At 42.3% G+C, this 26,513-nt stretch overlaps 1 protein-coding gene across 1 annotated transcript in view; it reads left to right on the top strand.

Moving 5' to 3' along the window:
• The window catches only part of LOC144537659 (protein bicaudal D homolog 1-like), a 66,776-nt gene that overhangs the window by 12,617 nt on the left and 27,646 nt on the right, over nucleotides 1-26,513 (top strand). The window contains exons 2-5 of the mRNA XM_078281444.1: nucleotides 15,060-15,272; nucleotides 15,580-15,732; nucleotides 22,850-23,154; nucleotides 24,911-25,085. Of these exons, the coding sequence (XP_078137570.1) occupies nucleotides 15,060-15,272; nucleotides 15,580-15,732; nucleotides 22,850-23,154; nucleotides 24,911-25,085 (846 nt within the window). The remainder of the gene's footprint in view (nucleotides 1-15,059; nucleotides 15,273-15,579; nucleotides 15,733-22,849; nucleotides 23,155-24,910; nucleotides 25,086-26,513) is intronic.

Raw genomic sequence — 26,513 nt, 5'->3', positions numbered from 1 at the left:
CTCCTTCATCCCTCAATCTTTCCTTTCCTCCCTTCACATTCTGCGAAATTCAGGAATTAGAAAAGGGAGAAAAGAACAAGAGCGCTCACAAAGGAGAGCAGAAGGGATGGAGGGAGTAAAAGGAGAGGGGGAGGGGTAATCACATTTGATGGTGCCTCATACCACTCCCTTGACACAGGTCCTTTGTTTTACTTTCATCCACTCTTTCCATCCCTCTATCGTTTAAAACACCACCCTCCTTCCTATAGCCCTTTTCTCATGCACTGCTGTATGCTGCATGCTTTTGTATGAAAGAACTAAAATGTCCAAATTAGTTGGATCGGTCTGCTGCATGCTCCTTTACCCAGGGCATTCACGACTGCTGCATTTTAGTAGTCATCAATCATATGTTTTTCACCCAATAACTGATACATTTTCATCAGAAAAGGTCTCTAATGGGTTAACTACATTGTTATAAACCACTTAATAATCATTAACTAATTACTATAAGCATAAGTTACAGTTTTATAATAGCCATAATGGTTTACAAAACAATTATTAACTATTGAAAAAGTATTAACTATCTATTTTTCCTAAGGGGATAGTTATTAAGAGGGGGTTGGCATGGTGTGTGAAGTCGTCTCGTATTTGTGGACCTTTGCGCTAAATGTGGGTCTTGCAGATGTCAGAGATAGGGTGAGTTTGAGCAGCTGAGGATTTTTGAGGAAGAGCGAACAAATCTGTCCAGCTGCTTCCTCTGCTGAGCTATGGAGTTACCATACCACACAGATATAGAAAAAGTGAGAACACTTTCTATCACAGCTCTGTAGAACTGCAGCATCCCCTCTCTGGACACACCAATATGTTTGAGCTGGTGCAGGAAAAAGAGTCTCTGGTGGGCTCTTTTGATAATGTAGATTGAGTTGTCATCCAATTTCCGAGAGGAGGAGATTGTTCAAAGGAACTTAAAGGACATTTTCGGCGCAAAACGAACCTAGGGGTTATTAACAGATGTGTACCCACTCTTTCGCTCTCTGGGACATGTTTTCATGCTAATCGAATGTGTTTGTAGCTTGAAAGACGCTAGCGCGGACCGCTGATTAGCTTACAACGCTAGTATTCGGGGCACAGGGAAAATAAAAACAAAACGCTATTTATACCACTAAAAAGGCTCAAAATATCACCACACTTCAACGGCAGCATAATGAGGGTCCCTAAATGTTAACCGAAGCATTGAGAACTTTGTAAGTGTACAGACAGTTTATTGAACGAAGAGCTGCGGTTGCTCCATGAAAGGGATACGAGAGCTGTCAATGCCGCAACACAGCCTCGTACTTCAGGAAACTGGTGGTGTACCTGCGGACATTGTGAAGCTATGGCCACCCAATAGGAGTGTCTGTGTTGCAAGGAGTGGGACCTGTTGCGTTGCGATACCCAAGAGACGCAGTGTTTTGTACAGTCTGAAGATTTCCCCTCTCTGATAAACAGGGCTGTACTTGAAACTTTTTCGGCGACCCAGACCGGAGAGACCAGATGGACAGTTATCCACTGAGTAAGTACACTAGACAAGTTATGCAGAGTGCGATGATTTCAGATATATTGAGCAAATTGCTTTTGATTTTAGTTTGCATCGCCAGCTGTAAGTCATGACTGGTTTTCAAGACGGCGGCGGCATGTAAACATGAACGTGAGTGTCTTTATAATCTATCTTTTCAATAAACTGTCTGTACACTTACAAAGTTCTCAATGCTTCGGTTAACATTTAGGGACCCTCATTATGCTACCGTTGAAGTGTGGTGATATTTTGAGCCTTTTTAGTGGTATAAATAGCGATTTGTTTTTACTTTCCCTGTGCCCCGAATACTAGCGTTGTAAGCTAATCGGCAGTCCGCACTAGCGTCTTTCAAGCTACAAACACATTCGATTAGCATGAAAACATGTCCCAGAGCGCGACAGTGGGTACACATCTGTTAATAACCCCTAGGTTCGTTTTGCGCCGGAATTGTCCTTCAAGGTTGTTCACTCCTTCCACCTCCAGGTCGTCAACGGTCAGCCTTCCCAGCTCTCCAAAAGTCGACCACCAGCTCTTTAATTTTGGAAACATTTAGTTCCAAGTTGAGGTGACAGCACTAGTCAACAAGCAACAAGACCTCATTTCTGTAATCTTATTCGTTGTGGTATGAGATCAGCCCTACCACTGTTGTGTCACAGTGTGGAATGCAGTTGTTAGTGTACAATGAATATAGGAGAGGTGATAGTACACAACCCTGCAGGGCACCTATGTTTATGTACTGGGTTTTAGAAAGCATGTTGTTAATTTTGACTGCCTGTGTTCTATGGTGCAAAAAGTCAAGAATCCCATGACATAAAAAGTGATTGACTTCTGGTTGACATAATCAAAACGTTTTGTAGGTAAGAATCTTACCTACGATCATATTCAAAGCAGAGTTATAGTCCACAAAGAAAACCTGTGAATTATCTTGGCTTTCCATCATCTATATGTGTGTGTATATATATATATATATTAGAAATTATATAAAAAAATGTAACTGCGATTAATCGCTGAATGTCTATAGTTAATCGTGATAAATCGCATATTTTATCACATGATTAAAATTCTATTATTTTGCATTTCAGAACTGTTTTTAAGTACATATTAACAATCAAAAGCAATTTTTACCAGTGGATCTTGATTGGGAATCAAATGAATGCAAAGAAAGTTACTTTATGAATTTGATTTTAAGATTTGTAATTATTTATTTACTGTAAACAAAAGAAAAATGTGTGAATCTGTCATTATTGCACAATTCCTCCAAGTACCTAACTAAAAAACTAAAAATCCCTATCTTTACTAGAGTCAATATAGTGTTTAGTAACTCCTAAATAATATTTAGATAGATATAGATTACTCACTGACGTCCAGTGATCACCGGTTAATGAGACAGCGTTTGCAGCACCTTGCAGCTGTTCCAGTGTGGCTGCTTTCTCCCTGTGGTATGTGTATGGTGAAACTACTGTCTCCCTCGACGGCAACGAGACAGGTCAACCGTAGTACGTCTTTAAGACACGAGTCCTCTACGATGCTGACAGGTCTGCAGTTAGTTGCCACCCGTTTAACCCGCTAGCGGGTAGCATCACGTTAACTGTACTACTGTGCTTAGCTCGTAGGTGGTAGCTGAAGCTTGACATGCTTTGGTGATATTTTAATTCGGCTTTACACAATGTGCATATGGCTTTCGACTTGTCTACGAGCCGTCCGGGAGTTTTGGAAAATAAAAAGCCCCATTCAGAGTTATTGCTGCTCTGTTTCTCCATCATGCCTGCAGCCTGCAGCAGCAGGATGTGTTAGGAGGAAGTGGCAGCTTGATGATAAGTAACGGTGCTGCAAAGGGTCAAAATAGTAGCCTGTTAGGCACGACGCAAAGCCCAGTGAAGTGTAAAATAAATTAATAAATGCCGGCATGCGATTAATGCGATTAAATTTTTTTTATCACGTCGGCCCTTAATCGCATCGCGATTAACACGTTAACGCTGACAGCCCTAATATATATTAAACTTTTCTAAACCCATATCGTTATATAGCGTGGTCTTTGTTAGTGAACCATATGTGGTTTTGGGCACTTGCTGAAAGAACTGATGCGCTTGTTATTTTTGGGAGGCCAGTCTCATTGCACAGGACAACTGTGTGCACAACTACAGTAAGTACAGTAGGTCAAAGCTAGAGCAGGAAGTAGGTCTATAAACTGATGAATGTTTACAACAGACAGTTTGGATAATAATTTTACTGTTCACCTTCATTTTCCCTTCTAAATAACCTGTGTTGTTTGTGCTTGTGGTTTTGGCCCCATCAGACTTTTATTATTAGACAGTTATTATTGCCCTGATGACCAAAAATACAAAAATAAGACACAAGTTGTAGTAAAATGGACTTAAAAAAACTGCACATCCAATGTGATCTGATGGAGGCAGAAAAGTCACCAACCCATCATCCAATCACTGGTGGTCAGACACTGATTCATCAGTGCATTAATGCTCATTTTGTGTTTAATGTTTAGTTCCCTTTAAAAACATAAATTCACATACAGGAAACATTGAGAAATAGAGCTTTGTGTTCAGGAAACATCATAAAACCATCATTACCTCATACTTAATAAATAATTCACCACGTCCTCTCTGCTCTGTGTGTGTGTGTGTGTGTGTGTGTGTGTGTGTGTGTGTGTGTGTGTGTGTGTGTGTGTGTGTGCGTGTGTGTGTGTGTGTGTGTGATGCATGTCTGCAAAAATAGACATGCATCTTTCAGACATCCAGTCTGCTCCTAAGTGCTTCTGACCATGTGGCTGTGTCACATTCATAACTATCAGAGAGCTGAGGAGAGAGTAAAGACTGCAGATCCAGGGTTTGTCTGAGACACACAGACTACAGGAAACGTATCTGGTACTTATAGCCTATAACACAACCCAATACAACACAACTACAAAGTACAGCTCCAAAAATGACCATGAAGGTGAATCAACCGTCTGTTACACCAGCGGTCCCCAACTCATTTGGTACCGGGCCGCAGAGAAAGAATAAATAACTTACATTATTTCCGTTTTATTTATTATCTGAGTCTGAACGATGTTTTATTTTGAAAAATGACCGGATTCCCTCTGATACATCCGTCTATGACTCACTCTTGACACTTGTCTCGGTCACGTGATACGTTGCCACTAAAATTAAACCCACAAGCTAGCAAAATGAGTAAAAAACAAACGTCTTTGGAAAGTTTCTTTGCGAAAGGGGAAAAGGCCCAGTGAGGAGACAGAAGAAGAGCCTACGACTTCCAAGAAAAAGAAAGCTGCATTTAACAGACAATACCAGGAGTCCTACTTAAAATATGGATTTATCGCGACAGGTGATTCCCGCGCACCATGCCCACTCTGCATAATATGCGGCGACCGACTCTCTAATGAGGCAGTGAAGCCTTCAAAACTGCTTCGCCACTTGGAGACCAAGCACCCTGCATTAAAAGACAAGCCTTCGGAGTATTTTGAAAGAAAAAAGCATGAACAAGAAGGACAGAAGCAATTACTGAGGGCCGCCACATCAACAAATACAAGTGCACTGAGAGCATCATACTTGGCGGCTAATCGTATTGCTAAGGCTAAGAAGCCATTCACCATTGGTGAAGAATTGATCCTGCCCGCCACTAAAGACATTTGCCGTGAACTTCTAGGAGAGGCTGCGGTTAAAAAGATAGCACAGGTGCCTCTTTCAGCTAGCACCGTCACTCGGCGTATTGAGGAAATAGCAGAGGACATTGAGACACAATTGTTGGAGAGGATTAATACATCACCGTGGTACGCACTCCAGGTTGACGAGTCTACAGATATTGACAACAAGGCAATACTACTTGTTTATGTGTGATATCTTTATCAGGAGGATGTGCATGAGGATATGTTATGTGCACTATCATTGCCAACCAAAACCACAGCCGCTATTACCACTATTACCACCAACTATTCAAGTCGCTGGATGATTATATATCAGGAAAACTGAAATGGTCCTTTTGTGTTGGCATATGCACAGACGGAGCTGCTGCCATGACCGGACGGCTGTCTGGTTTAACTACTCGGATTAAGGAGGTTGCACCTGAATGTGAGTCTACGCATTGTGTCATTCACGGAGAAATGCTGGCCAGCCGAAAAATACCACCGGAACTTAACAGTGTATTGAATGATGTCGTTAAAGTTATTAACCACATCAAAGCACACGCCCTTAACTCGCGCCTGTTCGAGCAGCTTTGTGAGGAGATGGACGCGGAGCACAGACACCTTCTCTTATACACAGAAATAAGATGGTCATCCCGAGGGAGATCGCTGGCTAGAGTATTTGAATTACGAGAGCCGCTGCAGAGATTTCTCTCAGAAAAAAAGTCACTGCTGGCAGCACATTTCAGTGACGAGGAATGGGTCGCAAAACTCGGTTACTTGTGCGACATATTCAACCTGCTCAATGAACTCAATCTGTCACTTCAGGGGAAAATGACAACGTCTTCAAGTTGGCAGATAAAGTAGCTGCATTTAAAGCCAAACTGGATTTGTGGGGACGGCGCATGAACAGAGGTATATTTGACATATTTCAAACATTCGCGGGGATTTTGGAAGAGACTGAGCCCAAGCCTTCATTCTCCCAGCTGGTGCACGATCACCTGTCTTTGCTATTAAAAGAGTTTGAGCGCTACTTCCCATCCACAAAAGGCCCACGAACTGCCAAGGAATGGATCCGCGACCCATTTGTCAACAAACCAGGTGAATCCAGCATGTCTATGCAAGAAGAAGATCAACTGCTGGAGATTGCAAATGACGGCGGCCTTAAAAGTATGTTCGAGACAACAACTATGCCGGTGTTCTGGATTAAAGTCACGGCAGAATACCCTGAGATCACCACAAAAGCACTGAAAACCCTGTTGCCATTTCCGACATCCTATTTGTGTGAATTTTGACTTTCTGCAATGACAGCAACCAAAACAAAATTACGGAGTAGACTGGACATAAGCAACACACTTCGGGTGTCATTGTCTCCCATTACCCCTAGATGGGACCGTCTCGTTGCAGAGAAACAAGCTCAGGGCTCCCACTGATTTAGCGTTATGGTGAGTTGTATTTTTCATGCACTTTATATTTGTTTTTGTGTTGTATCTTATTTTGAAGGCATGTTTAAACGGTACCATAGCGACCAGAGAGTGTTAGGGGGCAGAGAGGATGTTACTCATGTTATGTTGTTGGCGCGATGTTACGAGGACGCTGCTAATAAAGTTGCATACGAGTACACAGTGGATTCACGTTTATTATCATTTTATTTTGTGTATTCATCCGCCACACCTTAAAGGCCGGTCTGTGAAAATATTGTCCGACGTTAAACCGGTCCGTGGCGCAAAAAAGGTTGGGGACCGCTGTTTTAGATGGAGTCCGTCAAATTAAAATAATTGAGCTAATTTTGCACCATTAACTGTTTGCAAAAGCAGGTATCACTTTTCCCAAATGGTGACATTTTTCGTTTAAAAACCTGAACTAGCCTTAGTTGCTGCACCATAAACCCACTCTGATGTCTTAGCCGCTACCACAGCGTCACTCAGCCAGGGACAGATTTATGGGAAATTCTTCAGTCCGGCTGCATTAGTACGTGACAACAAGACAAGGGGAGACAGACAGTGATTAATGAGAATGATAGAAAGTGTGAAAGAAGATGGTGAATTAGAATGTGATGAAGGTTCGGGAGAAAAAGAACTGTGTTTTTGTGGGTGTTCTTATGTTTGTGAATGAATATGATTAATCCCTTTTATCACTGTCATCGCTCATTTCTGTCCTGTAAGGCCAGTGTGTCCTGTCACAGTGGACTAGTGGGACATTTTATGCTTCTCTGTCAGTGTCCTCTCTCTCTTTGTGTCCTTTTCTCTTTCAGTCTGAGACAGGATGAAGTCAGAGTTGGCAGTAAGGTACTGTGTCAGCTAAGTGGGACACTGGTCTGAGAGCCACAGTGGAAGCTGTTATCGCTACTAGCCAGTTGCAACGGCTGTTGTTGCAACTGTGCATTTCCGTGATCATCGGACACTGCATTTAGTCTTATTGGATTACATTATTTCCTGTGTGGATTGCGTGGCGTCGGAAATGACGTATTTCAAATTCAAATTTTGTACCACTTCCTTTGGCCACGTGGTGCCAGAGAACACACTAATTATACAAAATTTCACGGTATATTATGTGTTGACCACAACATGTCCATTTCATGTAAATCGGATGATCTTTGCCACATAAGGCTGACTTTCTGTTGTCAGTAGGTGGCGCTATTTGACTCAACCTAGCCATTTTGTTACACCCAAGCACAAGACCCATAAAATATCAAATGTTCTGGTGCATGTGCAAAGTTTGGTGCGTTTTCAAGCACCTTTAGCCCCTCAAAAAAGCGATTAATTTGGAGAATAATAATTATCCTAGCGATTTCAATTGGGCCTTCGCCGAACAACTGCTGGTTGATGCTCATTGCTGAGCTTTTCTTTAACCCCTTCTTATGCTCTTCATGCTCAACAGTCTTCACCAGTATTAGTCAAAACGTTTGCTAATTAGCACCAAACACAAGGTACAGCTGAGGCTGATGGGAATTTCATTAGTTTTATCCGGACATAGTATTGGACAAAATCAAATCTGACCTGATGATGGCACTAGATGAAATTCAGGGGATCACCAAAGACAGTAGGATTCATCCTCTGAACCAAGAATTTCAGAAGCTTGTGTGAAGTGGAACAGATCTGTAGATTGGTCAAGTCAGCTAGCGCATGCTGCTGCGCCAGAGTAAAAAGATATGGCAAATCAACCCCCGACTGACGATGGCAGTGTCAGGAAACGGATCATCGGGCATCAGAGTCTTGCGAGACAGAGTCTGGGCTTTTCTGAGGAGCGTTTAAAAGTTATTTTGGACCTTTAAACCGGCGGCAGCGGTGTGAATTTGCGATAGTTCTTCAATAAAAGGTTTGAATATTCGCGCCAGCTCATTACCATGTTGGTGGGACAGTTTGTGTGGGTATGCTGCTGAAGCGGAAGAGAGAAAGGGACGGGAGAAGTGGTGTGAGCGGACGAGAGAGAGCAGAGGAGAGTTAACGTTTAGCAGTGAAGATATCAAGTGAATGTACAGTTGCTAGAGTCAGCAGTTTGAACAAATAAATTCTGCAGCTCCTCCTGACCAACAGAGGTGTCCCGTGTCTTGTTTCCTAGCTGCTGAGTGGAGTGATGGGGGTTAGCTCCGGAGACTCCAGCCCTGTTTCCCCATGTGCTGTCCGACCATGGCCGGGAAAGCCCAAGCAGGAAAAGCTAACACTAAGCTACTGTAAGCTATTTGAGTTTTCTTTCAGTGAAATAATCTGAGTGAATTAAATTCCCTCTGGTAAACAGTTGACTGTATAGAGTGTAGTATTAATATGCAGAGAACAAATCATTCACCATAAAGACTCAGACTTCCGGATATTTTTTTTTATCTTTTCAGATGGTCACTGTGTCATATTAGGTGATCATCATAAAGTTATACATTCTTGCCATGACTTGGCCAATTGACACTGCAAAGTACATGTTGGGCCCAAACAATCAGACAGACAATTCATGACAGCACCAACAACATCATTCCCCTTTTTCCTTTACCACATTTATTCACAGTTTCAGAACACGTTGTGGAAGTTGTCAAACTATATGTGAGAGAAGCAACAACATTTGAAGTTTTGGCAAACTACAGAGGATAAAACCAGCAGTTATTGTCGTTCTGTCGAGCCAGGCCGTGATCTGCCTGATATCTAATAAAGCTCAGCGCAAATTCTTTCAGGAAGACGTCAATAACCCAATCACTACTCTCTTTTTAAATCAAATCAGCTGTTTAAAGGCGCTACTTTTGGTTAAACCAATCAGACTTGGCTGTGAAATTCAAGGACCAATCACAGCATTACAACTCTGCTTTAAATCTGTTCTCTCCCTGTGCTGTCAGCTGTCGTTTCAGGTAAAACGCTCAACTTGTCATTCGGATGGCAGTGTGGTACTAGTTCCTTCTCTGTTTTGCTTTTTCTTCCTGTTCTTACCATGTCGGATTCCGATTTTTGATCCTGTGCCGGACCCAGTTCCGTGAAGCTGTTGATAGCCTACTGGAGGCTTTCATAGTCTCTCCAAATGGCCTGCGCAGGAGCTCTTGCTTGGCCACGATGTTCCGGCTCCCGTTCGGATGTGACGGAGCTGATCCTTTCTCAACTTCAGGATCGGGGCTTCATACCGGATCCAAGCCTGCTTTCTCCCGAGCTCCGCGAGCTGGCTGCCCAAGCGGGTGCATCTCGCCGGCTCCCTCACCTTCCACTCCTGCGGCTGCTCATGGTCAGAAGTTATGAGGAAGCGGACAAAGAAGGCGGATTTCCCTCCCAGCGCGGACACCAGCTCATCCTCACTTCTCTGCAGTCTCTGGCCAGTTTGATGTGGTCCATGGATACACGGCTGCAAGCTGTTGAAAGCAATCTGCTCCCTTTTCTCAGAGTCCTTCAGCACCGCGCTAGCTTCCGTGTCACGGCTGGCGCCAGTTTTCTCAGCCAGCCCCGTCCGCCCCCGCTGAGGGACGGATGAGAAGAACGACTAACTGCATTCTTCTCATCACATTATATGTGGGGGTCTCATTGTGCTCATTGGTTCATTCATTATTTGCAAGACGTCTTTATCAAGCACCTATCCCCTCAGCGTATTCTAAAATCTCATTTCATCTCTTTTGAGCTAAATTATACAGTAGTATCTCTATCTAATTTTCTATTTCAATTTTACCTAGATATTTGCTACTGCTGCTAAAGGTAGGTATTTCGTTCTATTTACCCGGTCACATTTCAATCATGTTTTAAAAGACTGCTTTCAGCCTATATTAGCACTTTTATCTTCTGTTGATTGCTGGTTCGCTGTTCACTTGCTTTTTGTGCGCTCGTATGTGAATGCTCTGTCTTAGCGCGCTAGCGTCAGCTAGTTATGAGTAGGCTACTACAGAAGGCGCTACATTTTTAACACTTCATGAGAATACGTGCACTTGTTTTACTTTGCTTTATTTAGTTTGGGGGAATCCCTATATTAGCCATGTTGGCGGTAGATTATTCTTAACTGACAAGCGTTGATTATTCATTGTCTTATCATTACATGTTTAATGCAAACTCATCTTTGCAGCAGGGTGAATGGGATTTTATCTCTGCATTAGGTTTCACAGTTATTCATCTTTGCAGCAGAGATCTCATATTTGCTGCACTTCTACAGGATCTCAGCACGTGCGACGTCTTCATAATTGAGCACGTTTTGCGTGATGTCACTGCAGCATGGTCAACTAGACCTCATCATTTCAGCATGTTTAACCTGTCCTTTTCTTTGCGGCATGTTTAATCTATCTTTTCTTGCTACATGGTTATTGACCTCTATTTATAGTGTGCTCATGTTACCTCATCTATTGCAGCTTTATGAACGTTATAAACCTGACGTTGAATGTGGCTAACTTCATGATATCTGGCCTTTCATTCCAATCATTACTGCTTACTACTCTAACATTATAAACGTGGAGGCATTGCTTCATTTGTTGCCCGCACAGAATCACTTCTGCCTTTTAATCATGATAAATATATTTACTAAGCCTTATTAGATCCCTCGCTACATTATTCTTACTCTGGGGAATTTCCCCTGTCGAAAGCTTGGTTTGGGCATCTTCTGAAGCTAGTTCTGCTAAAATCTAACGTTCAGTATTATTCGGGCCTTTCGTTTAGGATAGGGGCTGCGATGGGCATATTTTGTGCTTCTCTGCAAATGCTGGGTCGTTGGGCGTCTTCTGCTTACTCCTCTTACATTCGTCCTGATGTTGACAACGTTCTCACCAACCAAAGATCCCTGAAGCCATAATTCTGGTAAGCATGCATATAACTGGTGGTGGTGTGTTTTTTACGGTCTCTGTTGTTATGTCTCACATCTGCGGAGTTGTCCTGCTCATATCACATTTATTTCTTCCCATGTCGTGGATTCATGGCCAGCATTGCCAATACCGAGGATAATTTTTTTTTTTTTAAATGGTTGGTTTTTATTTGTCTCTTTTGGCCAGTATTGCCACTACCGGACGCTGTGCCGAGGATAATAAAAAATGGTTAAGATTTTATTTTGCTTTGTTCGCTGGACTGAGTTGCCACATCGGCGGAGATGCCGATATTTCTTTTGCCTTTCTTTCTTGCCGGTCTGAGTTACACCCTGACTGAATTGTGGGAATTATTTACTTCTGTTTTGGGGGCTGTATCGCTACACTGGCATTTCTATTTTCAGATCCGTTGCTGCAAGGAGGTAAGTATTTAGGTGTATGTATATGTTTTATGTATGTATATATTTTACAGTATACATTTTACAGTTTTCTAATCTATAATTCCCGTCACGTTTTGGGGGTTATGTCCTGTTCTCTACCCCTTTTAAAATAGTATTAATACGATGGAGTCTAATCTCCAAAGACTCTGTACATTTTATTATGCAGTTGTACAATAAATCTTTTTTGCATATCTGCAAACAAAGTCTCTCCTGATTGAAATAAAGCTCAGAGCAAATTCTTTCAGGGAGACGTCAATAACCCAATCACTACTCTCTTTTTAAATAAAATCAGCTGTTTAGAGGCGCTACTTTTGGTTAAACCAGTCAGACTTGGCTATGAAATTCAAGGACCAATCACAGCATTACAACTCTTTAATCTGCTTTAAATCTGTTCTCTCCCTGTGCTGTCAGCTGTCGTTTCAGGTAAAATGCTCAACCCTCCACCTCCCCTGCCGCCCATGCCGTCATCGTTTTTCTTCCCGCTGATCGCTCCGTTGCCTCTTCGGTCTGGTCTCCGGACTCCTTCTCCGCCGCCACCAGTTTCTAGACTCAATCGGGGGTTATGTCCTGTTCTCTACCCTTTTTAAAATAGTATTAATACGATGGAGTCTAATCTCCAAAGACTCTGTACATTTTATTATGCAGTTGTACAATAAATCTTTTTTTGCATATCTGCAAACCGAAGTCTCTCCTGATTGAATTGTGTGATTGTGGCATTCCGATTTCCTTTTAATTTGTGTTGACTTGTGTTTTACTTGCATGTCAAGCATAACATGAAGACAACTTCCCATAACAAAAACACAACTTATGACTTCATTTTAAATGCAGTGTTACATAACAAAAGCTGAGTAGGGAAATGATACTAGCCGGGAATCTAACTGGGAACTCGCTGCTCAGGGCATTTGTGCCCATCTGGTATGCACTCTAACCACTCAGCTAATTTTTAACCATTAGCAAAATGATGGTTCAGGGAAATGTATTGCCACCTGAATTATGTTTCAAACGCAATATTGAAACAAGAAGAATGTTCACTGCCTGTGTTTTTCACAAAATATCTGTGTGGACTTGTGGGATGCAGGCATAATTATATAACAAAACATTTCAGTGTCACCAGCACATGGTTACACAACCATTCACCTGACTCAATAATTGTCAAACTTCTTCCTTAAAAATTCCTAGTTGCATATAAACATAACTTGTAGTCATAGGCGGACTGGCAATCTGGCAGTTCTGGCTAATACCAGAAGGGCCGATGCACTCTTGGGATTTGGGATGCTGGAAAAAAGAAAAAAATGCGGCAACACAATAGTTTGACAAAAATATGTAAGACTGTACGGCTGTAGCCTGGAGCCTCGTGTCTGGTGCCGTCGGGCTTCTACTTTTTAAAATAAAAGCTTGCATCTGGTCCGCTATGTCTTCGTACGTCAGTGTTTTGGGTGTTTAAGTATGTAATAATATGTTTTAAATATGCAAGCATTTCTATTCTATTCTAAGATGGTGCCATGGTAGTTTATTTGAAGGTTTTATGATTTGCTCCAGTGTGTGTATTATTTCAATATGAAAGCCTGTAACTGCGCCTCATAGCTGCTATTATCTCACGTGTGCTTGGTTTTTGCAATTACAAAGCAAATAATGTCCCCGTCTAAAATTGGGCCAATGAATGGAATTGCCAGGGTCGAATTTTTGTCCCAGTCCGCCCCTGTTTGTAGTACACTACGTTATGTTTGTGGGTTTTTTGGTGGAGCCTCATTAATCTTTTAAGTAAACACAGCCCAACATTTGTGCAGTCTGAAACACATCACTGGCTCAGTGAGCAGAGGGGCAGAGAACAGCCCTGGGTGTTCAGGTTCCAGCTGACTGTGGTAACCTGTACTTACACTCTGCTCCTGTGGGAAATGCAAAGGCTATATTTTGCCTAGTGATTCCTTCAGTCATGTCTATAAATAAAACCACACATTGACTGGACTTTTCTTTGAGCCAACACATAAAACAAGAAGAAAGGATTTAAATGGAAGAGAGAGAGAGAGATAGACTTTTCCACATATTCCTGTGTAACAATGGAGCTTTGGGGGTTATCACTGGTTTTAAAGCCCTCACCATTGTAGACTGTGTTGGATGGTCTTCTCTGTCAACAGACTTTATAACAGACGGGTTATTTTAGGTCTACTTCCCTCCTACCTTCTGACCTACATCAGTCTAAATAGTACGGGACTTACGGGATTTTTCCGGTACCGCCGGAAATTCCGCCGGATGTCCGTTACCTTCCTCTCTCTTTGTGTTGGCGTTCTAACCTCTGGTGGATTTGTAAGGACTATGGTTAACTGCTCCTCAGATCTCTGCAGGGTAAATCCAGACAGCTAGCTAGACTATCTGTCCAATCTGAGTTTTCTGTTGCACGACTAAAACTACTTTTGAACATACACATGTTCCACCAAAACAAGCTCCTTCCCGAGACTATTTTGCAGAGGCACCATTGCTCTATACGGCGCTTACCGCCCAAGACGATTGTTGGTTTAAAGAAATGTCAATAAACCAGAGCATGTTTTTCGCCCATCCTGGAATGCTGTGTGGACTAGCCAGACCTTCCTGCTGTGGAGGAAGGTCTGGCAATGTGAGACTAACCTAGGTAAACACAAAAAGTAATTTGATAATCAGATTTTACTCTTTGTCATATACATTAAAATATATACTATGTATACTGTAAGCGTGTTCCAGCTCTTCATTTAAGCCATATGATGTGGTTGCTTTGTCTTTGTCTTGTGCATCATCCAGACAAGGTTTTCCAAAATGTAGCCCAACACATTTGTTATCTTTGAAATTTAAGATATCCACTAGAATTCAAAATAAAAGTTTTATGGGTTTGAACAAAATTTGGCTGCACAGTTTGAGTTTGCACTAATTATCCCACAAGTAAGCATCAACACAAGTCCTAAAATCAGCAAACATTTCAATTTTAAGTGACAGCAAGTGTATTTGTCACAATAAAGATTGGTAATTCATTTTTTGTTCAATTGATTATTTCAGTTTTTGATACAGTACCAAATTTAAGCTCCACATGTACAGAGTTGCTTAGTGGTTTGTTGGAGTTACGGTTTCTTATGATGGGCATATCATTTCTGACCATTCAGAGACCATTGACTAACAGAAATGTTAAACCACTCATCTCCTAATCATGTCCATGACATATTTTCCTCTCCTGCCATGTTCCAGGCATTTGGCCATGCCTACTCCACCCAGCGTAAGGTGGCAGAAGATGGGGAGACCAATGAGGAGACACTGTTGCAGGAGTCTGCCACCAAGGAAGCCTACTACATGGGCCGCCTCCTGGAGCTCCAGTCAGCGCTGAAGCACAGTCGGACAACTGCCTCCAACGCTCAGGCCGACAATGAACACCTGAGCACACTTCTGCAGGAGCTGAGGGAGGTACAGTACAGCACTTAGGGTTTGGGATATTAAATTTTTCAAGAGCCAGCTGGGTTGTCCTTTAAAGCAGGATTAAGCAGACATTAATGTACAGCAGGCTTGAAATTTAGACTTTTAAAAGAACAAGCCAACATTTTGTGAAATATGATTTTGTGACATTGTCTTTCTATCGTCACTCTTTTTTAACAATTCTGTCATGTAAAACCCTTTGAACTTACTTTAATGCTGATTCCAGTAATTATCTTGGGTTATCTGTGTCATAAACAGCATGCAGCTCCAGCTCTGTTTCCCTGAACTGTCTCAGCAGAGTAATGAGATGTTGGAGCTGCAGCGCAGCCGGATGCGAGAAGAGATCAGGGAGTACAAGTTTCGAGAGACGCGGCTGCTTCAGGACTATACCGAGCTGGAGGAGGAGAACATCTCTCTGCAGAAGCTGGTGTCAACACTCAAACAGAATCAGGTACAGATGATTCAAACACACATACACTCTAAGGTCATAATCTCAGGTCAAATAAATGGCTTCGGTTCAAAGTGCCTCTTTTCAGTACAGAGGCTGGCAAACCAAGCCTGTTCTACTGTGGTCCTTGGTTCTGGAACGATAATGAGGCCAAGCTCAAACTTGACACCCTTATCTCTTTAAAGGTGCAATATGGAATACTGACAGCTAGACTGATTCTGATTCTGATCCTAGTGTTTAAAATAGTTACTGCAGTACAAATTCAAAATACTGGAGAGAGTCGTCTCCCCCACCCCCAGACTCGAAGTTCACGGAGGTTGCCAGGCAGATACCGCAGAATCCATAGTCTCCACACACTTTATTGGCTTAGAATTACGGCAATATTTACCCGGGGTTTGTTACATCTCTGGTCACGCAAAGGGTTTGTTACCAGACATTAAGTGTGTATTGTGCCAAATTGGGGTGTCCAGATGCCACTTGTTGGTGTAGCATAGTTGCTCCTCCAAAGTTAGTCAATGTGTTGGTGATAATAGGGCCATAGTCTAGCATACGCGTTTTTGGACACACACCTGCAAAGGCAAGGTCTTGCAGTCTTAGACCTCCAGTGAGGTTTTGCTCTATTTCTCTCCATGGGACTGTAGATGAGGGGTCCATCCACACTCTGAGGACTGTAGCTGAATGGCTCTGTCATACACTTTAAGGTTGGGGAGGGCCAAGCCTCCCGTGTTTGAGGTACGTTGCGAGAGAGTATTTTAGCCTAGGGACTGTTCGTTATTTATTTCAGGGGCCACCGGAGGAGTTTTGGGACCTTTAGTCAAAATAGACCTGACTCCCTACACCAGTAATACATTTTGGATGACCCTCCAAAATAACATGGAAAAAAGGGATGACCCTCCCCAGCAGGCATCAATAAATTGCTGGGGAGGGTCATCCCTTTTTTCCAAAAACATCCAAAACACGGACTGCACCAAGCCGGGAGGGCATGAGATGGGAGGTCTCCAGGCTGCAGCCGTACCCGACTCAAATATCCTTTCGGTCCCGGTGATATTATACATATATATAAATGACGGAAGGAAGGCGCTGTAGCATGCAAGCTCCCTCTCACTAGGCTTCCTCAGTCATTGTATATTTTAGCATAGGTAAAGCTGCCAAAGCTGAACATTATCCAAAACTCCATTTCTGGAGTGTCAATTTGGGAGCTTGCATGCTACCACTCCTTCCTTCTCAAATGCCTTGAAAAGGCTGTCGTTTATATATATGTAAAATATCACCGGGACCGAAAGGATATTTGAGTCGGGTACGGCTGCAGCCTGGAGACCTCCCGTCTCATGCCCTCCCGGCTTGGTGCAGTCCGCAAGCTTTGACTTTTCAAAATAAAAGCTTGCGTCTGATCCGTTATGTTTTCGTATGGTGTTTTGGATGTTTTTGAACTAAACAGTACAGCAATGCAATGCTAATGCTAATGAATACAATTATTTTTTCATCAGATGTCTTAGTTACAACACGATGGAGCTAGCAAAGCAGTTTTTTGTTTATATGTGCGAGCAGGATTTATTCAGTTTGGGAAATCCCATGGTCTCTAAAGCTACAGTTCAAATTGTCTGGCTGACTAAACAGGGAGGGACCCATCTGCTAGCGATAGGGGCCGAGACTGAGCGAGCTACATGGAGCTACATGGATAAATATGCACCAAACAAGCCACTTTGAAATGTTGCTGTTCTGATGAATACAAAAGTTGGGTGACCCTCCCCCTAGACTAAAGAAATTGGATGACCCTCCCCTCAACAAAGAATAAAAAGACATGACCCTCCCCTATTTTCCTCCAGTTGTCCATTCCAGAAATACCGAACGGTCCCCTAGGTTGTTTTTTATTATTCCAAATATATTGCCGAATTAAGGTATCAAGTTTCTTCCAGAAATGTATGGGGGTAGGGGATCATTGTACAAAGAAATTCACAGGAGGAACTATATTCATTTTAACAACAGCAATCCTGGAGTGTAGTGATGCCGGCAGCACAGACCAATTGGCCAGATCCCTTTGAACATTACTTAATATAGTTTCATAGTTGTCCTGGACAACTCGCTGTAGGGATGCGTGTATGGTGATGCCCAAATATGTAATTTTGCTTGGGGTTGGTATTGTAACACTAATGGTTGATGCCACATACCTGTTGTTCAATAAAAGGTTAGATTTATTCCAGTTAATGTTATAGCCAAAGATTAAGCCAAATTCGTTGAAAATCTTAAGAATTTTTGGAATAGAGTCCTCAAGATCAGCAATGTACAACAAAATATCTGCAAATAATGATATTGAGCTGCTACTGGATTTAATCTGGCTATTACAGATTTCATTTTGCCTTATGGCTTGGGCTAACGGTTCAAGAGAGATTGCAAATAGCATGGGGGAGAGCGGACATCCTTGTCGCGAGCCCCGCTTAATGGGAAATGTCTGAGAGTGCAATCTGTTGGTTGAGACTATGGCCGTGGGATTCGCATATAAAGTACGAACCATGTCAATGAATTTGGCCCCCAAACCAATTGAAAGAAAAATTCGCTTTGTTTTAATTTCAGAGCTAGCAATTTGCTTGGTTTACAGCCGTTAAAATAGTAATTTTGCCTCACTCTGTGCATTATGAACTCAGCTCTCCTTCTTAGTAGATCATTCAGCTCTGTTCGACTTGTGACTAGAAGAGTTTGTGTAGATTTAGAAAAACAAGTCTTAAGAGATTGCTCTAACGATTTACAACGTTCTTCCAACTCTGCTATCCTTGCCTCTCTTTTCCTTTTCAAATTGACCGCGAAGGAGCATGTCAAATCTCTAATAAATCCTTTAGTTGCTTACCATGTATATGCAGGGTCAGAAACTGAGTCGGTATTAATTGATATAAATTCAGCCAGTTTGGTTCTAAATTCTGTATCAAAAGCTGTGTTCTGGAGAAGGGAATTTTTAAATTGCCAAACACCTTAGAACTAGGTCTCAACCAGCTGTTAAGTTCTGAAGTAGGCTATGTGAGAAACAATTTCTGGAATAAGGTGTGTGTAAAACACACCAATCTAGTTGGAGCAATAAGCAGACTATGAGCTGAACAGACAGCATCCCTCATGATCTTTCAGTTCAGCTAAATGTTGAACAAACATAGACTGTAAACTGACCAGCCAGTATTTATCATGTATTTTCAGTCTGGTTAAGTGTCCCTTTAAAGCCTGGCTCCGAAACTTACATACCGTGTCCTCAGGATTTATCATGTTTTTTTTCAGCCCGATTAAATGTCCACAAAAGCATAGACTGTGTAGACTGAGTAGGCAGCATTCATCATTTCTGGTTACATGTCCCTTCAAAGGTTGGTTCCAAAACCTAGAAACAGCGTCCTCCAGTCAGTCAGTCAGTACAGTCGGTACAGTAGCCTAAATACCGTTAGTCCACCGGTGCTGAGTCCTCCAGTTGCGGCCACGGCACCAAACACGAAGTCCCACCGCCGCCCTCCGGTTCCTCCGGTCGGTAACGGTCTGTGGTGCGGGCCGACCCGTGCATGCTTCCTCCACTTCTAATTCCAGCCAGAAAACACCCGGCTCGCGGCTGCAGCGAAGACAAACTCTCTCCCTCCGTGGATCGCTCCCAGGGCAGGCAGGTGGCTAAACGATTCCGAGTTGCGTTCAGCGTGTAGTTTGTGTTGAGTCCCTTCAGGCACCCGAAGCCACTGGATCGTGAATGTGACGCAGTCAGATTGCTCTCACATACCATAATTTCCTGCATCTCAGGTTCTGCCTCGATGTGATGCTTCGAGGCATTCATTTCTGCCAACAATTTCTAGAACCTCCTTTCACTAGTTTTATTAGTAGATCACTAATTCAAGCACACTTAACTGCATCTCCAAAACCCGAGCGATTAAGTCCTCCATTTTAGAGAACGCGTTCACATCAGTTGCTCCATTAGCCGCCGCCATTCTAACAAATTTCTCTGAACGAGTAAATAGTTTAGGCGACAGCGAGACCCGCTTTTTCGTGCCTGCAGGAGTCACAGAGATAACAGACAGTGGGAGTGTGGGAGCCTCAATCTCTTGCAACCATAGCGGTGGCTGGTCACGTGATCCCCCCGCAGTTCCCTTTGAACTGAGCATGTTTGCTCCCTACGGTTTCGAATCTTACTTAACATGACTGAATACCCTGCACAGTCCACTTTGCAGGGAACTACTAGGCAATCGGAATGCACCCCCAGTCTCGTCAAAACTGATAACTTTGTCATTTCAGTCAAGGGGATTTCACATAAGATTTTCTGATATATTATCATGATCTAATGTGCCAACTGACAATATCAGCTGGCTTTAGCAGTTTAGATAACAGACACTTAACTGTCCTGCTGTTATTACAGAAATGCAAACTAATCACAGACATTTGCCTCATTAAGGAATCATGGCGGTGCACTGCTGCAGAAAGAATCTCTGATGTATGAAACTGCCTATTAGGTGCTGAAAGACAAAAGAAAAACTCCACAGAAATGTATTGAAATCACAAAGAGAACAATGAATAAGACTTTTGGCTTTTAAAAAAGTGTTCTCCCAAGTCTTGGCAATAAGGGGAAACAAAAATATACACAGTAACTAACACAAATTAAAAACTAGATTAGATTAGACTTATTCCCTAAAATGTCCATATGCTTTTATCCAAAAAGTTAGTTGTGCCATCTCCAATACACCTCCTACAATACTATCCAAATGCGCAAATGAGAATCTATGCATTAGTTATATATAACCTTCAGGAATTATTGCACAAAGGCTTTGATAAGACACTGCAGTTCCAGGCTGAATTACAAAGCTTCTGGAAGGCCCAGGATCGCGCGGAAGCCCTCTTTGGAAAGACCCAGATGTTAGCTAAAAACACTAGCTTTAAGTGATGTGGCGATATTGAACATTACATAACTTAATTTATGGATTCATAATTATGGATTCATTGTACAAAGCCACTGTAGTTCCAAGCTGGATTACATAGTTTCTGGAAGGCCTACAATCGCACAAAATACCTCATTGAAACGGCTTCATAAAAAAAAGTAAGTCTCTACACTGTATTGATCAGTAGGCCACTGCGAATGACATGCTTTACTGCAAGCCGTGAAGCCCTGCAGCTGCACACAGCAGCCATTTAGTTTAGCCAGGCCTGGAATTTTATCAAGCATGAGAAGTTTGGAGCATATTGGACAATGTACATTTGAGTTATAACAACTTCCTGTTTCATGCAAAAATGCGCAAAATGGCCGCCACACTATCTGACTTCCTGTTGCCAGTAGGTGGCGCTATGACTATGAGTCAATACTGGCATGAAGATGTCCTAATCATGCATGAGAAATATGGGGCAAATTGAACAATATATATTCAAGTTACAACCAACACGGCCACGCAATTCAACGAAAACTCACACTCTTCACCATAAAGCATCATCAAGGTCACAAGGCTTTCCTGACCTCATTTAATCAGGTTAACCAGCTTGGAGAAGCACATCAAAGTAAAGTCACTTTATAACTTCCTGTTGCTACTAGGTGGCACTCTGACTATAACTCAATGTAGATGTTTCAGGTTGAGACTCTTATCAAACATGTGAAGTTTGGGGCAGATTAGAAAATGTACAGGCTAATTAACAACCACTTCCTGTTTTGTGGCATAACATCAAATTTTGATACCTTCCTACGTCGTGCAACAAAGACACAAGCTTTGCAATTTTACTTTTCCAGGTCTTTAGATTGTACCGAACAATTTTGAAGTCAATCAGGTTAAATCAGTGGGAGAAGTGGGTTAAAGTACAGTCCAAGGAAATGGTAAAAAACATCCAAAAATGGCACAGTAAATTCAATATGGCTGACTTCATGTGGGGTTTCGCAGATGGCTCCAAAAGGTTTATTTTGTAAGTCTAGATGTAATACATGTGCCTACCAATTCTAAAACATCTAGGTATAACTTATTGTGAGTGCTACTTCATTGAAGTTTTGTAAGGGGGCCATGGCAACACTGTTCCATGAAAACACAAAAGTTTTGCAATTTGACATCGTGAAAGTCTTGACATGTTTCTGACCCAATTTAAGAAGGACTTGTTGAAACCTCTAGGAAGAGTTTCAAAAGGTTCCATACCTGTAAAGGACTTAAAATAGTGTGTTGTCACATGACCTATGACATCATCGTCAGAGCTATCGACTATTCCTTCACCTTTTAGAGTCACATTAGTCGGAGGATTATCCCAACCAAATATGAAACAAATCTGATAAACCCTCTAGGATAAGTTTGAAACCAAACCGCTGTATAGTCTCGCAATGCTCACAGGTTTTGACGTGTGCGCCAACTTTCGTGAGTTTTTGAGTATATCAAGGATGTCATCAAATGCTAAAAGTAATTTGGGGGCGCTATAGAGCCAACCTGCCACGCCCAAGCCCAATTGAAAAAATAATCAAAATAATTACTAGTTTGAACATGGGTGCAAAAGTTTGTGAGTTTTTAGGCATCAAACATACTGTATGTTCATAAAATGAAAATTAATGCACAAAGTCCAGGATGGCTGATTTCCTGGCAAGTGAAATAAAACAAAAGAAAGTATATGTTCCTAAAACTGAAAGCAATGATCTCACCAAATCTCGGGAACATCAAAATAACGCTAACCCAAAACTGTCATGCATAGGGGGCCGCTATGGAGCCCGCTGTCCACACCTGAGCCCAATCACTGCACTATAGCATATAGTATTAACTTTGCAATTTTACCAGGTCTGAAGTCCCTCAAAAATGATATTGTGCAGCAGAAAAATAAAAATAATTTTTACAAAACAAAATAGGTTCCTCACACTTTCAGTGCAAGGGAACGTTGGGGCCCTGGCACTTTCGTGCTTCAGCCCTAATAAAAATCTTTACAAAAATAATAAGCACTTTCAATACCAGGGACCGTTGGGCCTTAATAATGAGGATATTTATAATAATAATAATAATAATAATAATAATGATAATGATAATAGGTGATTGGTCCCCAATAAACATAGCCATTCCAATAGGGAATAATTAGGAACTTCATATCAGTGATAGAGGACATTGGCTAGGCAATCTCTTGATTTCAACACATTAATCTATCTGTTGCTCCACTCCTGTTTTAGGTGGAGTATGAAGGTCTGAAGCACGAGATTAAGGTCCTAGAGGAGGAAACAGAGCTCCTCAACAGCCAGTTACAAGATGCACTGCGTTTGAAGGACATCTCAGACGCCCAGCTGGAGGAGGCGCTGGAGTCTTTGAAGAGCGAGCGTGAGCAGAAAAACCACCTGCGCAGGGAACTGGTCCACCACCTCAGCATGTGTGATGTGGCCTACACTGGCAGTGCCCACCTGACATTTACCTCAGCCCCACCCAGTGGCACCGCAACCCCAACAACTCTGCTCTCCCCAAACGCAGATGAACCAATGAGGTGGCTATTGCACACACGAAAGTCATGTGGAGGAAAATGTAACATTTACATGTTAGTGATCACAAGAGTGTTACTTGCAAATAGTCAACTCTGTCTCCTACAAACACATGATATCCTACTAATTTGCTTTGCCAAATATGTTTCGGAGGAATAGTAATCGCTGCATGGATGTACACTTGCGATTTTTTTTTTTTTTAACTGAAGTAGGACCTGATGCATCCAACTATGTCAACAGTAATCAGGTTCTAGTGTATACACCTGTTTAACAGTTTGTGTAAAACAAACTGTAACCAGTCAACAACAAACGCTCTTGCAGGTAGGCGGTTGTCAGGTTTGTCTGGTGGCACCATCAAACCAGCTTTAGTGTTTTCTACAGGTCTAATAATGTTAGAAGTAGAATGTGCGCGAGCATGACTGTTTTTACAATTACTACCTGCTCCCGCAGTGTGTGTTTTACTCCAGCCCATTCCCACATTGTGTGTTTTGTCCCGCCCGCAGCGCAAACATTAGATTGATTGACTGTCTGACTGATTGACTCTGATTGATTTTTTGTCTTTTCCCCTCGCACAGGGAGACTAGTTATTTTACTGTGCAGTAGGCTAATGAAAATATGTATACCTGTCGGTAATAAGTAGCGAAATTACCTTCCAGTGCATAATTACATTCATACTAGTGCAATAGTTACGATTATTCTAGATTAAGGGCAAAGTTACATAGTATTAATTTATTTACTTCACTTATTTTAGAATGTGTTGTTGGCTGTGGGTTGTTTTCCTCGGGTTGTTTAATTTGGTTTTGTTTCCCTGTCAAAACAAAGGCCTGTTTGTCCCTGTTGATTGGATGATGGATCCCTCTGGTTGCCATAGGAGAAAGGGACTGGGAGCCCTGGGAAAGTGAGAGAGAGGAAGTAATAGAGTGTTAATAAAGCGTTTGGCTGGTATTCAACTGGATGCTCCGTGTGCGTTTCTGATTTTCTTATGAAACCTAGCTAGGCGAACCTATGAACAGTCGGTTACAGCACTGATCAGGAGCAGCCCGCTTGAATCCTGGGACCCGCTGTCTATTTTTGGACTTGAAAGATTTGTGTTGGGTCACGTGGGACCCATGGGAACCCAATCCTAATGCAGTCCCCTAGTTGGAAGTTGTAAAACTACAAATAAAAACATAAATGGCAAATTACTGGCATGTACTCATTCATAGTCCTTTACATGAATATATTGTTCACAGCAGCACTAAATAACATGTAGCCTAGGCTAGCCTAACACCAACAATGCATAGTAACAGTTAACTTGTCATTACGGAGCACACATAGTTTTCTCATAATGATCTTATTAATATTACAATATGGTGTCAAAACGATGTACACCTAACAAATATCTAAATAGAAGTAAAGATAACTATCAAATTAACAATATACATACAGACGATGCCAGGAAAGATTAAAGCAGATGTAAATGGTTTGTGGAGAAGGCCATCAGCATGTCATGTCAATGTAAATACACATACTTGCTGTTCTTTTTTAACATTCTGTCTCATGACACCTGGAACTTATTCCAGAATCCACCACTAGGTGGCAGAAAAAACACGTAATGTTACAGCTGAAACAGCACAGGTATAATAGTTTTAAGTGTTGGCCTGCGTTCTTGTACTCTACTTTATTGTGCTGTTTATAAATCTCTCTAATTTTCTATACTTGTGGGAAGCAAAGTGAATCTTCTGGATTTTAAAGATGTTGTACTCTACTCTGATCTGTCAGGTTTAACGGCCACCTCCAAGGTGGGACTGGAGCAGGGATGGCTGCAGAGTCGGTGCCCCGAGCTAATGGAGAGTGCCGAGGCCTGGGTCGGAAAGTTGAGGGGGCCGTGACGTCGGACCTCTTCAACGAGATGAACCTGACAGAGATTCAGAAGCTTAAGCAGCAGCTGATGACGGTGAGTTTGCTCTCTGATCAACAATGTACAAATCATTTACTTTAAGAAAGCCAGCATTAGGGACTTTGTTCAAAATGGGAGCACAAGCACAGCATGAAAGTGTTAGTCGGAACAAACAACATACTAATGAGTCTCAGATCTGCATTCCGATGAGTTGTAGAGCTGAGGGGCCCTGACTGTGAAAGCCCGGTCACCTTTGGTCTTGAGCCGGGGCATAGGAACAGCCAACATTTACCATCAGAGCCCTGCGCTCTGGCTCATAGGAGAGCAACAAGACCATGAAGTGCTTTAAACTTGAGCCTAAAAATCATAATTTGAAAAACTCTGAAACTGAATGGTAACCATTGAAGAGTCAAGACGTGACCATATATGAGCATATTAGCGGTCTTCCGTATTCAAGATCTGAATTTCCGATCCTGATGAGGGACTCGTAGTCATGAGATGGCCGCAGAGATGGTCTTGCTAGCTTGAGCTCTTCTTCATCTTTACCTGTGTTTACTCTGATGTTTGAATGTGAAAACTTGACCAGCCAGGCTAGCTAGCCCAGGCCAGCAGAGCTGGCAGGAGGTTAGTAGAGTCGGTAGGAGAATGGCAAGGATTCCCTGATCCTGATGAGTGACTCATAGCCACATGCCATCACTATCTAACATCAACCACATAAAGCAGAACTAATATTTGTTAAATTCAGCATACAATTCAGCATAGATTTTGCGGCACTGATGGAGAGGCGACAGGAGAGGTCAGTGCCGTCTAGAACATTTTATCAATCTGTGACACTTCATACAGCTCTCCCCTCTTTGTCGCACAGACAATGCATGCACAGAACAGCCAAAAGGAACGCTCTCGCTCTCTCTCTCTGAATTGACTATAGTCTCATGTGACGTCTAGATTTTCTGAAGCCTGAATACAGAGCCAAGAGGAGGTGCAAAAGTCTAGTTTTCTCTCAGATCACTTGAATTACAATATGCTGAAAGATCATTATGGACTTTTTGCCCAACGACACCAAAAATAAAGTGTCTACCACAGCTTTACTCAGTGAGCTTTAGAGGTGTTGGTAGAAGTATTTCTGAACTTTGCACAGAGTAAGACTAGCTTATTCCTGCTGCAGTCTTGTCCCTCTGAAATCAAGCGTTGCATGTCCCAAAATCTTCTTCAGCTAAAGGAAAATGAATGAAATAGTTGTATTTGGTCCTCCAAAGTCCATCCCCACTCTGGGGAAGCGTCTTGACCGTTGGATTAAAGAAGTGCTCGACGGGAGAGCCTCCAGTTGAGCAAGATTAGTCTCCAGGCTAGCAGATATGTAAACGCCAGGGCCCGCCTCACTGCAAGCAACAGGGAGGTCAGCGTCAGGGGAAATGCTAAAAATGGCAGACAAAGGGTTAGGGGGGATAATGTGATCATAGGCTCTGCTCATGGTGTCAAAATGCT

Source organism: Sander vitreus, chromosome 23 (assembly GCF_031162955.1).
Source record: "Sander vitreus isolate 19-12246 chromosome 23, sanVit1, whole genome shotgun sequence".
Taxonomy (NCBI): Eukaryota; Metazoa; Chordata; class Actinopteri; order Perciformes; family Percidae; genus Sander; species Sander vitreus.
This window is presented reverse-complemented; position numbering and strand designations above follow the sequence as displayed.